The sequence below is a fragment of the Mya arenaria genome, chromosome 9 (genome assembly GCF_026914265.1).
Source record: "Mya arenaria isolate MELC-2E11 chromosome 9, ASM2691426v1".
Taxonomy (NCBI): Eukaryota; Metazoa; Mollusca; class Bivalvia; order Myida; family Myidae; genus Mya; species Mya arenaria.
The window spans coordinates 35,301,308-35,316,219 of NC_069130.1; the positions used below are offsets into that span (position 1 = coordinate 35,301,308).

Here is a 14,912-nt window from a genome sequence, read left to right on the forward strand (position 1 = left end):
GGAGATCATAGGTAACACATTAATCTAATACAGGCCCCAATTTCACGAAACTTCTAACTAGTTTTGTTCTTCTAAAATGTGGTTGTTATTAACTTCTGTGAGAGATTTTGTCTTTAAAAAGAAAAAAAAAATATCTTGATGATAATCACAATAAACCGTTTTTCATTGATCATAATCAATTTTAAGAAGTAATTTAGCTAGAAATAAGCTACTTATTAGCCCTGTTAAGGTTGAGCATTTTGGAAAAATTAGGGCAAGGTCCAGCCTCCCGTCCTATCACAAACCAATCACTTGAGTAAACTTATAGGACAGATCTAGTGTATCAGATTTAAACCATTAAACACATGGCTCTCCTGAAAGAGGAGGTGGAGGAAGAGACACTGGAGAATTCGAGATTCATTTTGAGCACGCTGTTATTCTTGTTCACCAACACGTCGGACCCAGCTGCTACAGCTGATGTCAACGTTTTGAAGCGAGGATGCCACGTTTCTTTTTCGGCGGAATGGTCGCCGCCACTTCCCGGCTGTCATCACGCCACACTTTCTTCTCCGTGGTGTCGCCCATCTCCATCTGCTCTACGGGATGGCGCTCGCCCGATGGCTGCTCAATCTCTTTGTCGGCCCGCTTGCTGATATTCCGGCCCACACACATGAGAATGCCGGCGGCGAAGTTGACGATGAAGCCGAGAATGGCGAGAATGAATGACCAGCTTAGGGAGTAGGAGAGACGTTTGATGCTCACCGCGTACATCACCACACCTATCACGGCGAAAAGGCCTGTAAAGCAGAAAAAACAATGGTTTAACTAGCACTACTTTTCTTCAATCAAGAACACCTTCGTAATTCATATAAAGGTCGTCTGATTATTTATCCATCAAGGGGCGTTACTCCTCAATTTAAGCTGTGTATTATCTTGATTATAATGTGCATAATAACAACGACATTATGTTTGAATATCTTTAACCATTTTGTGTATAAGCTTAGGTTAGAATTTTGCAATATCTTTTGACACTTTGACATATGGGTATCACAAACAAAACATTTAAGCCGAAGTTATGGGCCTTACTAAGCATGGGGGTTTTATCACTGGTAACATGCTTATACAGTTCATTCGAATAATTTAAGTGGTTTTCGAGTTGAAAAGGTTTAGCTGTTTCATGTCTTTTTCAGTCTACTATGGCAATATCACACAAAAATAATTAAAGCCAGTTATTGACATTTATACTCACGAGTCTTTTACACTCGTCAAACGTGAATATTTTGTAATATCTTTTGAGAATTCTACATATGGGCATACTGAACAAGTTATTGAAACCGGAGTTATGGGCCTTACTTCGAATGAGTGTATTGTCACTGGTTACATGTTTAGACAGTTCATTTGAATACTTTAATTGGTTTTGAGTTATAAACGTGTTAGCTTATGCACGTTGTTTTCATACGACCAAGGGGTATAACTCAACAATAAGTAAAGCCAGTGTTGTTGTCCTTTCTACACTAGCTTATTACACTTGACTCGCAAAATATGTGTAAAGCTTCATGTGAAAATCTTGACCTAATAGGGCCAGTGAATAATGTGTGCAGGATGACGCAAACTATAAAGACGACACCAAAGACATGTCAATACATCATACCCCTTTTTAGAAATGGTATTGTAATGAAGTGCTACTTCGTTATGACTATAGAAGATCTCGAGAAAAAACTGAGAAAACGAATTGTTATATTTTAGAGATTAACATGTAATGGCGTGCAAATATATTTAAATATAAACAAGTACACCTCAACATTTGTCTCAAATTGTGTTAGAAATATAGTAGATCACAAGTGTATCCATTAGACGTCCAGAGCAGTAGAAAATTGAAAATTAACAACGATGACAATAACAACATTGGGTCGATTGTTCTAAACTTTGCAAAATTTGAAATCATTGTTAACGACGTCAATTTAAAAGATGAAATATTTTATGATGTGGTGTTTTTTTATCAATTTAAACAAGAACTGCTACAACAGTGGGGAGTTTTCAAACTGTAAGCTATCTACAGAACACAAACGTGCCCATTAAACTTCGATGGCAGGTAAGACTTGAAAGTTAAGACCGATGGCGTTAATCACGTTGTTAACTTTAACGCACTTGTGAACAATCCCCTCCTGCTAAATGTGCTACCTGCTATATATGCCGTGATCACAGCTCCAGTGGCCAGTCGCTTCTCCTCGTACAAGCCACAGAGGAAGAACATGGAGATGGCGAAGAACAGGTAGAACCCGATCAGAGCAAACACATTCAAAACGGCGCTGGCGATAATGAGACCTTTCTCTGAAATAATGCAAGATAATTATTATGAATATGCTACGTAGAATTTGATAGGTATAATCATTCATTAAACAGGCGATTACTCGAGGACGTTCGGGACCGACTGGAATGTTCGAGTAATCCAATGTTTCGAGTAATCGAGAGTATTGACTTTAGTCCTTTCTCTGATAGTATGGTTAGTTAGGTAGATATTGATAGGTACAATCATTCATTACACAGGCGATAACTCGAGGACGCTCGGGGCCGACCGAGAAATCGAGTTACACGATGTTTTGAGCCTCGAGTGTTGATTTTTTGTCCTTTCTCTGTAAGTATGGAGGTAAGGTAGATATTAATAGGTATAATAATTCATAACACGTGCGATATCTCGAGGAAGCTCGGGTCGACCGGAAAGCTCGAGTAGTCCGTTGTTTCGAGTAATCTCGAGTATTGATTTTAGTCCGTTCTCTGTAAGTATGGCGAGTTAGGTAGATGTTAATAGGTACAAACATTCATTACACAGGCGATAACTGTAACTCCAGGGCGTTCGGGGCCGACTGGTAAACTCGAGTTACACGATGTTTCGGGTTGCCAAGAAGAAGAAGAAGAAGAAGAAGAAGAAGAAGAAGAAGAAGAAGAAGAAGAAGAAGAAGAAGAAGAAGAAGAAGAAGAAGAAAAGAAGACAAGAAACAATGTTGATGCATAATATTAAGTCGACTCGACAAAAAATAGAAGAAAAACAACATACATCTAGCCGACTGTCTGAATACATTTTCGTATTATCTTGAAGCCTTTTTACGAGGTCTGTCCCGAAGCTTACCGGCGGAGTTTTCATAAGAAAAAAGTCAAAGCACATCTGGAATATCATTATAATGTTCATGTGGGACTTTTGTAAATGTTGACTTATAAACGAAAATATATCTTCAACAAACAACCGAATAAGTCAGACAATGGTGCTCGAATTTAGATGCTTGTTTTAGAGACAGCCAATTTGTTTTGAAAATAACTCTTTTACGAAAAGAAAGCAAAAAGAACGTAGCTGTTAAGCTAACCATTCTTTGACGACCCATGGTTCTCAAGCTTCAACCCGTTCGAAAATTCATCAGTGTACTTGGGCACACCTATACAGATATTGCTAAGATTTTTAAAAGGCGCTTTTTCAAGACCGCCTGGATTTTCCTGTTCTTATTTATGGTGAAAAACTGTGCGAATTACCATTACCAGTACGAGAAGGCACAGAGTTGTTCCACGTCCTGCCTATTTGAATTTAACAAAAGAGTAAAAGGAATACTTTAACATAATTGAGCAAACATCGGTTTAATATTAATAAATGCTGCCTTATGCTCATGGTTAATACTGAAAACGTTTGAAAGTTAATGGGTCTAATTTCGCGATTTAGCTTACCATATTTGTAGGCATCAAAATGGTAGTGGGTGTCATAGCACGTGTCATTCAAGGTCGGGCAGGCCATGAACAGTCCTGTGTGCGTAGTGAAGCCGCCCTCCGTTTTCACCGCCCAAAAGTGTGTGGCCACGCCCACCGTGTATAACACGATGCTGACTACGTTGACGAGGATGGCCACCACGCTCCAGTGGATCTTGTGTTGGCAGCTGCACATCCTGCAACGTACCACTAGTTGGAAGAACTCGCGGTACCTGAAATAGGCGGGATTATCTATTGCAGATTTGGAAGGAACTTTTGCAAAGAAAACTTTCAATAACTTTGTTCATAAACTTAAAACTTATATCACTATATGTAGTATAACATTACCGTTACCTGTTTACTGTGTATAGTGTATTGTTATATAAAGTGTAAGGCAATTATTAGTTGTGTGTAACCTCTGCCGATGGTCCTCCGTCGATGGTTGATTCCCTTTGTTTTAGTAACGCCTATGAAAGGTAATGAAGCAGAAGAAAATTATCTTACGTTCTGACTTGTACATTTTTCTCTCTGGCATTAACATCTTGCTTTCTGACTGGTACATCTTGCCTTATCGCATCCTTATTTCGTCATTTGAGCAACAGCAACGGTTTAAAATTATATTGGTATTCTTGCTTGATGCTATATTGCATTCAATTTCTTTTCAAAGTTAGTTCCGGAGTTCATATAATCTGTTAAACATCATTAGGCCACACCAAATTAATGTTTCGTACCTCGGATTTTTGCCCCAAAAAATTGGAGCGAGCGAGCGAAAAAAAAAAATAAAAATAAAGTTTTGTCAGTTTTCATAAAAACCGAAGCGAGCGAAGAGCGAAAAAATTATTTTTTCCTTATATTCAATATAAATAAGAAAGATTGTTCAATATATTTGCCCTTAAACCCATTATAATGCCATCTTGAACTGAACCTCTAATGGACATTGGGAAAATGTCAGAATATAATACTATTTATTCATCCGTGTTTAGTACAAACATTATATGGATAAATCTAATTTCTTATATAATTAAAACGTACTTTAATATGACGATCATTCATAATAATACATAAACCCTGTTTTTAATAAAAAGTTTAAAACGACTGATATAAATCTACCTGAATCATTTCAACATCATATGCAACTGTATTTAGACATACTTAGGATTGATTTTGGATTTATAAAAAATGATCATTTAAACAGGCATCATGAAACATCAGACTCCATATAACATAGACTAAATATTGTTTTTATTATCACAGAAAATGCAATGACGTGTGCTTATTAAAACAAAAAGAACAAGGGTATTTTTCAGAGTATTTTTTGTGTGGTTATTTAGAGGTTTTTATGCACCAGCCAATTGTATATCCCCCCCAAGTCCGGAATAGCGGGGACTTTGACTTCCGGTCTCTCAAAACCCGGGTAAAATACCCGACCTGCAGGGACACACTGCTGGTAAAATACCCGCCAAATGGCTCCGCAACCCCGGATACCTATGTGAGGCCCATTCCCGACTATTTTCAATATGAAGACAAAACCTCATTCACTAGGCACTTCGGGGCCACTGAAAGGTTAAAACACAGCCCGTTGCCTCCGCTGTCCAGGGTATACCCCAGGAACGAGGGCGAGGGGTGGGCGGGGCAGTGGTTACAATTGACAAGTGCATAGTGTGATTACAATCCCCGATTATGCTGCAAATAAAAACAAAATATAAGATGATAAACTTAGGCTTACTTATGTTGAGGTATATCCAGACCATTGTTTATATCGCTATTAGTGAAAAGATATTTGTTCAAAACTGTTGTTTTGTCAGAATTTGATCAAAAATGAGCTTGATACATCAATTTGGACCAAACAATGACTCATGTTCCAGTTAAGTTGACCTGTCATCTTCAGCATCGTCGTAACGATGTAAAATGTTGGTCCCTTGTATTATGACTTGAATAAAATAGTACTAAGTTGATCATTCCGATTTCCATTCAAAACGAGTCACTAATTACGCAATATAATCGCTACCAGTCTCAGATACACATGCTTTATTGCATAATGATTGCTTTAAATAATGATCCTTTAGTGCATGAGACGATCAACAATGACTTCAAACATGCTCAAAACATATTTATTGTCAAAAATAAGATTTAATTTCCAAACTTCGAGCTTCCAAACCGGAAGCCGCCATTTTGATTGAATTTATTGAAACCCATGCTAAACCGATCGATATACAGTATAAAACACTACGCATCGGTAACTTCCCTTTACAAAAACACGAAAACTAGTGTAGAAAAATTATACTTGATTATTTTTAGCCTTTTAATAAATTATTACCTGAAAAAAATCTGCTTGGTGATCAAGATGGGGGGGAGGGCATTTTTTACATTTTCAAATAAATAGGAGCGGTAAATCCGCGGAACGAAATATCAGTTTGGTGTGGCCTTAAGAAATTTACAGTCTCTACGAGTAAATGACCTGAAGTAAGAGCTTTGTAACAAGCAATGAAAAGTAAAATGTAAAATATCTCCGTTTTATTGACACCAGAGGGCGCGCTTGCACAAGCAAACTTTGAATAGTACTTTGAAAAATACACTTGAAGGAAGTTAGCAAATCCAATAGAGATGCCGAAATAACGAATAATGGATGCAATAAAGCAAAATAAACAAGTAAGAAAGCAAGATATACAAGTCCGAACGCAAGATATAACTTTATAAACAGAAACAGTAGCATGTACTGGAGTATAATAGCTTAGTAAGATTAAAGTTGCTGTTGTGTCTTCGTATGAATTCCATCAAATATGGGGTATATGAAACATGTCCACTGCCTCTCCATTATAAACCCGGACTGTCGTATACCGTTCTATAAGTATGTACTTGTTCATTTATCGTTTAAAGCTGCTTTATGTAGTTTTAAATATTTAATGTATTTAGGTATAACTTTATTTAATGTTAAAATTTCCCCAATAATAAACGAAAAGAGCTTTACCAGTCGATTAGTGCCTGCCTTACAGTTATCGTACACGAAATAAACATATTTGCACAAAGGATTTAACTACAAATATAACAGTGATCTGGCATTTTTTATAATTGCGAATTACCACACCTATGGCGCGGTTGATAACAATAATATTTGTGTTTGAATAAAATATGTTATAACACTATATAAAGTTTGAGAATAATCAAAGGATTTACTGTTGCAATAATAGGTGAAGAATGGACAAGTGGCAAATGCGTAAAACAAAATGACCACCACATAATTGAGAAGGACGTTTTGTCCCGCTTGAAATGTGCTACACGTACTGCCATTAGTTGTATAACTATTTCCCTCGTTGCTTTAACTGCTGCTTATGATGCATGATGCTACTTTTGCTGTTGTTTTTGTTGTTGTTGTTGTTGTTGTTGTTGTTATGGCGTTGACGATGACGGTGGTGACGATGGCGATGTCGATGATGGGATTGGTGATTAAGATAATGATAATAGACGATCCTGATGACGATGACGATTAAGGTGATGCTGATGACGATGATGGTGACGGTGATGATGATGGTTATGGTGATGGTTATGGTGGTGGTAATGTAGATGACGATGGCGATTACGATGATGGTCATTGCGATGACGATGGTTATAACCACGCTGGTGGTGATTGTGAAGACGATAGCGATGACGATGACTTTGATAGTGATGGCAGTGATAATGGTGTTGATGGCGATGATGATAATAGACGATGATGATGGTGACGGTGATGGTGGTGGTTATGGTGATGGTTATGGTGGTGGTAATGGAGATGACGATGACGATTACGATGATGGTCATTGCGATGACGATGATTATAACCACGCTGGTGGTGATTGTGAAGACGATAGCGGTGACGATGACTTTGATAGTGATGGCAGTGATAATGGTGTTGATGGCGATGATGATAATAGACGATGATGATGGTGATGGTGATGGTGATTGTGATAGCGATTGCGATGGTTATGGAGATGATGTTGACGATGTTGTTGATGGCGATGGCGATGACGATAGCAGTGATAGTAATGGTGATGGTGATGGTGATGGTGATGAAGATGACGATGATTATGATTGCGAAGACGATGGTAATAACTACGGTGATGACGATGACGATTGTGTTGACGATGGCGATGAAGATAACGATGCTGGTGATGGCGAAGACGGTGACGATGACGATGACGATGATGGTGAAGTGATGGTAATGGTGATGGCGGTGGTAGTGATGATGATGATGATGGTGGTGGTGATGACAATGGCAATGATGGTGATGGCTATGACGATGGTGATGGCGGTGACTATGACGATGGTAATGGTGAAGGCGATGGCGATAAGATGACGATGGCAATAACGATGATGGTGGTGGTGATGGGTTGACGATGATGGTGGTGGTGATGGGTTGACAATGATGTTGAAGGCGATGTCGATAAGATGACGATGGCGATAACAATGATGATTGTGGTGATAGGTTGACGATGATGGTGAAGGTGATGGCGATAAGATGGCGATGACGATGACGATGGTGATGACGCTGACGATGACGATGGTGGCGATAGTGATGGTGGTGACGATTATGGTGTGGTGATGGGGATGATTGTGATGACGATAATTGTAGTGGTGATGGCGTGAGGATGCAAATTGTGATGAAAATAGTGATCACATTCAAAATGCTCGCAAACATGGATGTACCGGTCATCCCCGCTCCCACATTCCCCTCCCAGAACCAAGCCCTATCGGCTATACAAATGTATGGGAGTTAACAGCAACGGTAAACATTGACAGTTAATACAATAATTTAGACTTATATTGACAGCATATATGCGAGTTGTGACAAAATAAATCTTACTTCCATGATGCTTTTAAAACTTTTTTATTACGGATAAACCAATCGTAAAAATTATTTTAATCATTATATTATATAAGAAAATGTCATAATTCACTTACGTATCATCGGGAAACCAAGAATCTGACATCACTGTAATTTTGTCTTATCCAATCTTAAAATTATGTAACTCTTTCTCAAATTTATTAGAAATATATAAGAACTATTTTCAGTTCATTTTAATCCACCTTTGCAAGTGCATTTTGTTTTAATCCTTCTGAACCCCAACATTACCCGTAACTTGGTTCTTAATGATCGAATACTATGCCGAGTGCATGAAATTAAATGATTGATCATAGATAAACAATGTATACCGAATGCCATGCAATAAACAAAGTATGATACGAGTTAAGTTCAGTTATAAGCATTGTCAGTTTGGATATCTGATCTTCATATATGATCCTGTCATTGTTGGCCTGATTAATTTAAGATATGGGCTTACTTAGTATGGTATGATGAGTCTGCGTGCATAATACGAAGTGATGATGATGATGATGATGATGATGATGATGATGATGATGATGATGATGATGATGATGATGATGATGATGATGATGATGGTGGTGGTGCTATGATGATGATGATGATGATGATGATGATGATGATGATGATGATGATGATGATGATGATGATGATGATGATGATGATGATGATGATGATGGTGGTGGTGGTGAGATGATGATGATGATGATGATGATGATGATGATGATGATGATGATGATGATGATGATGATGATGATGATGATGATGATGATGATGATGATGGTGATAAGATGTTGATGATGATGATGATGATGATGATGATGATGATGATGATGATGATGATGATGATGATGATGATGATGATGATGATGATGATGATGATGATGATGATGATGATGATGATGATGATGATGATGATGATGATGATGATGATGATGATGATGATGATGATGATGATGATGATGATGGTGGTGATAAGATGTTGATGATGATGATATGATGATGATGATGATGATGATGATGATGATGATGATGATGATGATGATGATGATGATGATGATGATGATGATGATGATGATGATGATGGTGGTGGTGATAAGATGATGATGATGATGATGATGATGATGATGATGATGATGATGATGATGATGATGATGATGATGATGATGATGATGATGATGATGATGATGATGATGATGATGATGATGTTGTTGCTCGTGATACAGTTAATCGTGTTGTTGGGATATGATGATTACCGGTTTTGTGTTCGAAATTATATTTTGTCTACAACACAATCTCTGTTTAGTTAAAACACTATTTATTTCATGAAAATACATTGTAACACATACCATACATGTATTATCGTCAAGATTGAGAGGAATTATAACCTCTCTTCTGAACCTCAACTTATGTTTATCAACAAGTGCTGACATATAGAGCGACTTTGGAAAAGGTACATCCCATTGGACAGCCTATAAATTCGATAACATTTTTTTTGACAAATACTACTTATTTTAGTAATACACAAAAAAATAAAATGTACATCGTACGATACATGTACAACGTCCATACCCTGTCGCTTATGACAAAATATTAAGAACTTGTATAACGAGTTTCAGTAATTATTTTTAAGACTTTAGTTACTGCAATAATTATCTATAATCATTGTTTGTAAATCATTTTAGCGAATAAAGTATAAAATTTAAACATACCTTTAGTTCAAGTTTATTTCCTTCATACTTCGGGTTTAAATTCAATGAAGATTTCCTTTCTCCTACACGATTGTCAGTTTAAACTTCAACCTATCGATTGTCTAAATATTCATTCAATGTAAGAGCCGCGACGCACCAACATTAGGACTAGTGCTTGTTTATAAAGTTTTCTATAAGAAAAGCCCTCCCAAAACATCGGTTATGATTGAGCTATTTTTTAAAGAAGGAAAAAAAGCTCACAAACACGGGCGTGGGGTAAGAGTTTTAACAGCGAAATGTAGCTGTGGCTATAACAATGTTAAGCTTGGAAATCCTGTATAGTTTAGGAATAATGGCTAAATTTGCGAAAACCATGTGATAGTTTGTGTTTATATTTGGTCTAAACGATTAAGACGATAGACCGGGCGCAGACCAGCACCGTCTTAGCGTTTGGAAGACCAAAACTAAATGCTAATCTTTACAGTATGTTTTGCGAAATGCGGCCTGAATTCCTTTGTATTATGTATTTTTGGTTTTCAGAGCTCTTCTAAATGATTAAATGTGAATCTGTCCGGGTATCCAATTGGCGGAGCCTGAGCCTGAACACTAAATAGTGGTATTGTATTTTTACGAGATTTGTATTACTAAGGTATTGGTTAATTTGTATTTTAAGCTTGAATTTAATGTCCGAATTTCATCTCTTTTTAAAAATGACGATTGTGATTATTGTGTTAAATGGTTAGAAATACTTTTGACAGCTTAAATCACAAGAATTTTTGATACGCCGTTGAAGTTTTTATCCGATGCACGAACAATGATAACTTTTAAGTATCACTTAATGATAAAAAAAAAACATACTGGGTATATGAAATGATTCAATAAGAGCCGTTTTATCTCGTGACGGTTCTTCTGTAGATTCGGGTATCATATATCATTCACTTATCGCTAAATATATTTGTTAAGTTTAAATTTGTATTAGTGCGTTAACCGACAAATGTCAATTATAGTGAGCAAATACAATGAAATCACGATTCAACTGTTGGTGGGCCGCTTCTTTTTTGGGGAAAACGTTTACTTTACGAAGCTTCTGGATGAGTGTCGGTCCCATTGAAAGAAAAACTATTTCTAACTTATGTGGAAGGGCGAAGTGCACAGATAGAAAGAAACCATGATTATACCTTCTTTGGGTTGTATTCATGAACCATCTTAAGTCATTTCTAAGCTTATATAAATTCCTCTCTCCCCCTCCCCTCAAAAAAAATGTAGTATGTTCCATATGATAATGGAGATAATTAACTGTTCAGAAAAATGACTTTAAAGTTAGGAAATGGCTTAACATGTTTTAAAATGTGTTTTTTGTTTGTTTTGTTTTTTTTGTTTTTTAGTAAGCATTCGTGGCCAATACAGTCAATGCCCCCTTTTCCTTTTCTTCCTCCTCCTTCTGCTCCTCCTCCTCCTCCTCCACCTCAGACTACTCCTCATCCTCCTTCTCCTTCTCTACCTCCTCCTCCTTCTCTACCTCCTCCTCCCTCTCTTTCATCATCATCATCATCATCATCATCATCATCATCATCATCATCATCATCATTATCATCATCATCATCATGGTCAATGAACCATTATTAACATGACGACCACCACCAGCATCACCACGAACAAACTCCAGAACAACAACCGCCTCTTCCTTCTCATCATCATCGTCATCACCAAAAGCAGCAGCAGCAACAACAGGAGAAGCATCAGCAGCAACATCGTCAACGTCATCGTCGATCTTCATCGTAAGCATCATCATCGTAAGCATCATCATCGTAATTATCAGCCTCGAAAGCATGGATTGACATCATTTGCATTTGATCATAACACTATTTTACCTAGGGCAATCGTTATGCAACACAAATATATTTGCCATTAATAATGGTGGTGATGCATTTTAATTTATGTACGTTAATGGTACTGACTTATGTTATATACCAGTTTAAAAAAAGAATTATGTTAAAGCTAGTTAACATTTTGCTACACCTTCCTGTATTTACCAAAATACATCATACTTTGATAATGTAAAGCTGTACATAATGAACACCATCAGTATTTTGGTTGAAAAACATTCCAAATTGAATGTCGAAATATGGTCGTATAGAATGTTAAAACCTACATATAAAGTATGACGGTAAAGTTGGAAGATAGTTGGTAGTTGGGGATTCGAATATTCAACTACCTACCCGTTGCCAGTTGGGGATTCGAATAGTCAACTACCTGCTAGTTGCCAGTTGTGGATTCCAAAAATCAGAGTTAGATGTGGATATTGAGCTACTCGACTATTTCCAGTCGGTTATTCGCGAAAATCCAACTACCAACCAGTTGGTTTAAAGGTCACATATGGAAAATTCGGCCGCCAAATGTTTGTTTGTACATGTACACATGTGTATCTTTGCGACAAACGCTGTTTTAAAACACTTTTATTCGTATATTCGCCAGTCGGATATTCGACCATTCCCAGTCGATTATTCGCGAATATTCAACTACTAAACAGTCAGTGGTTAGGGATTCAGATTATGTCCATATATATGGTTTTAAAGGTCACATATGGAAAATTCGACCGCCAAAGGTTTGTTTATGCATGTACACATGTGTATCTTTGCGATAAACACTGTTTTAAATTACTTTTATTCGTATAGTCGCCAGTCGGATATTAGACTAGTTCCAGTCGATTATTCGCGAATATTCTACTACTTACCAGTCAGTGGTTAGGGATTCAGAGTATGTCTTTAAATATAGTTTTAAAGGTCACATATGGAATTTGACCGCCCAATGTTTGTTTATGCATATATACATATGTATCTTCGCGACAAAAAAACTGCTTTAATTCACTTTTATTCGTATATTCGCCAGTCGGATATTCGACCATTTCCAGTCGTTTATTCGCGAATATTCAACTACTAACCAGTCAGTAGTTGGGATTTACGGGTTTAAAGGTCACATATGGAAAATTCGACCGCCAAATGTTTTTCTATGCATGTACGATATAAACTCTAAACAATCTTAAGGCCATCATTAAAAAATGTTGGTTTGCGGTGCTCCGACCGACTCAACGAAATTAGCCCCGACCCAATCTTTTTTATCGCTACCGCTGCCGTTTTTATTTTTATTATTATTATTATTTGTTGTTGTTTTTTGTGTTTTTTTGGTCCCATTTCGTTTCTTTGGGCCAATTTCGCGTTTGGTCCTTTGATGCTCTACAGACCAGCCGTGTTGTACTGCCAATCTGTAAACCCTGCGAGAACTCTGGGAGACCCATTATTAAAAAGACTTCCTAGAAAGATTTAAAGTGTATCCATGTACCTGAAAAAAAAATGGTTCTGTCGTTGAATTCTTAGTGCTGTTTTCTAAAATATGCATGCCCCTAACATCAGACTGAGGGTCATATAGATTTGCCTTTGTCGTCTGTAAAAAAAATCCCTACCTACCCTACCCACCCCAAAAATTGTTGGTAGGAGCATCGCAAACCAACATTTTTTAATGATGTCCTAAACATATGTTTTGTTTGCAAATGATTTACGTGAGGAAACATATTCATCATGCACTATTCCATGATGTATACATTGTGTGTACTTTTATTGGAATTGTATTAGCACATGAAAAAATTTTTTTCATTACTTTTGGACTTGATTATCACCATACCATCCGGTTATATATCAGAATTATTTGTTTCAATGCATTTGCGTGACAGTATTCACTTTTTACCGACATCAAATGCGTAAACGTTATCAGTCGAAATGTCTTCCACAAAAGAACTGACATTTTGCTAGTTAGAAATTTAAATTTCTGATTATCATTATTCTACATTCACACGTCTTACAAATAAAAGTTCATAGAAATAATGATGTTATTTAAAGGTACACAACACAGGTTGATGCATACTAAAAAGATGATGTATTTCTTATGTTTTAACTCATTTGACCAGAATGATTAAAACCAAAAGCACAAAAAACAACACAATTAAGGTACAGATAAAAAATATTCTTACATAAATAATTAATAGCTCAGTAGCCATAAATAAATAAAAAAAACATGCGCGAAAATATCGCTGATATTTTTGTATCTGAACATAGTCATATGCTTTTGTTTTGATCATTACAATCAAGTGAGTTAAACACGATAATGCGTTAAATCATTTTTTTTGCATCAAACTATATTGTGCGCCTTTAAAATCGATGCACTTTTACATATACACGATTATCAATATTGCAAGAAGCTTATATAATTCCCTATAGTCTTATCTATGTGAAAATGATATTAGCCTACGGCAAAGGATGTAGTTTAAAAGTCAATCAAATATTAAAGGGACTCTTACATCGTATGTAGGGTCAGAAATCTTAAAACATGCTTGTAAGAATGTTACAACACCATCAAAATCTATATAAGTGTTTTATTGTTAATCATTACTTCAAAAATGCGACAGAATAGTGTAAGTAAAAAAGCAAAAAAAAAAATGTTTAAGTTAAAGCTTTGATTTTTAAAAAAAAGTGTTCATTGACTTTCCGGCCTTTGTTAATCAAAATATTAAGTTAAATATCCCAGTTCCAACAACAATCACCGTAAAGCCTAAAAGTAATACATTATGTACGCGATAGGCACTTACATTATTAAAGCTATGTTTA

At 36.5% G+C, this 14,912-nt stretch overlaps 1 protein-coding gene across 2 annotated transcripts; it reads right to left on the bottom strand.

The window, feature by feature from the left end:
- Nucleotides 1–131: 131 nt before the first annotated feature.
- LOC128246763 (uncharacterized) lies at nt 132–10,365 on the bottom strand. 2 transcript variants are annotated; one of them, XM_052965181.1, is made up of 4 exons: nt 10,276–10,365; nt 3,691–3,941; nt 2,161–2,310; nt 132–776 (listed from the first exon to the last, which is right to left on the bottom strand). In XM_052965181.1, the coding sequence occupies exons 2-4, from the start codon at nt 3,902–3,904 to the stop codon at nt 460–462; spliced, it is 681 nt and encodes a 226-aa protein (XP_052821141.1). In that variant the 5' UTR covers nt 3,905–3,941; nt 10,276–10,365; the 3' UTR covers nt 132–459. The 2 variants fall into 2 exon arrangements, with proteins under 2 accessions (XP_052821141.1, XP_052821140.1); XM_052965180.1 differs by lacking the exon at nt 10,276–10,365 and adding an exon at nt 8,644–8,791.
- Between the last annotated feature and the right edge of the window lie 4,547 nt (nt 10,366–14,912).

Coding starts and splice junctions, on each gene's coding strand:
- LOC128246763 (XM_052965180.1), bottom strand. CDS start 8,672: ATGTCAGATTCTTGGTTTCCCGATGATAC. Junction 3,942..8,643: donor TCTTGGTTTCCCGATGATAC/GTAAGTGAATTA, acceptor CGCCTATTTCAG/GTACCGCGAGTTCTTCCAAC. Junction 2,311..3,690: donor TTTTGATGCCTACAAATATG/GTAAGCTAAATC, acceptor GCATTATTTCAG/AGAAAGGTCTCATTATCGCC.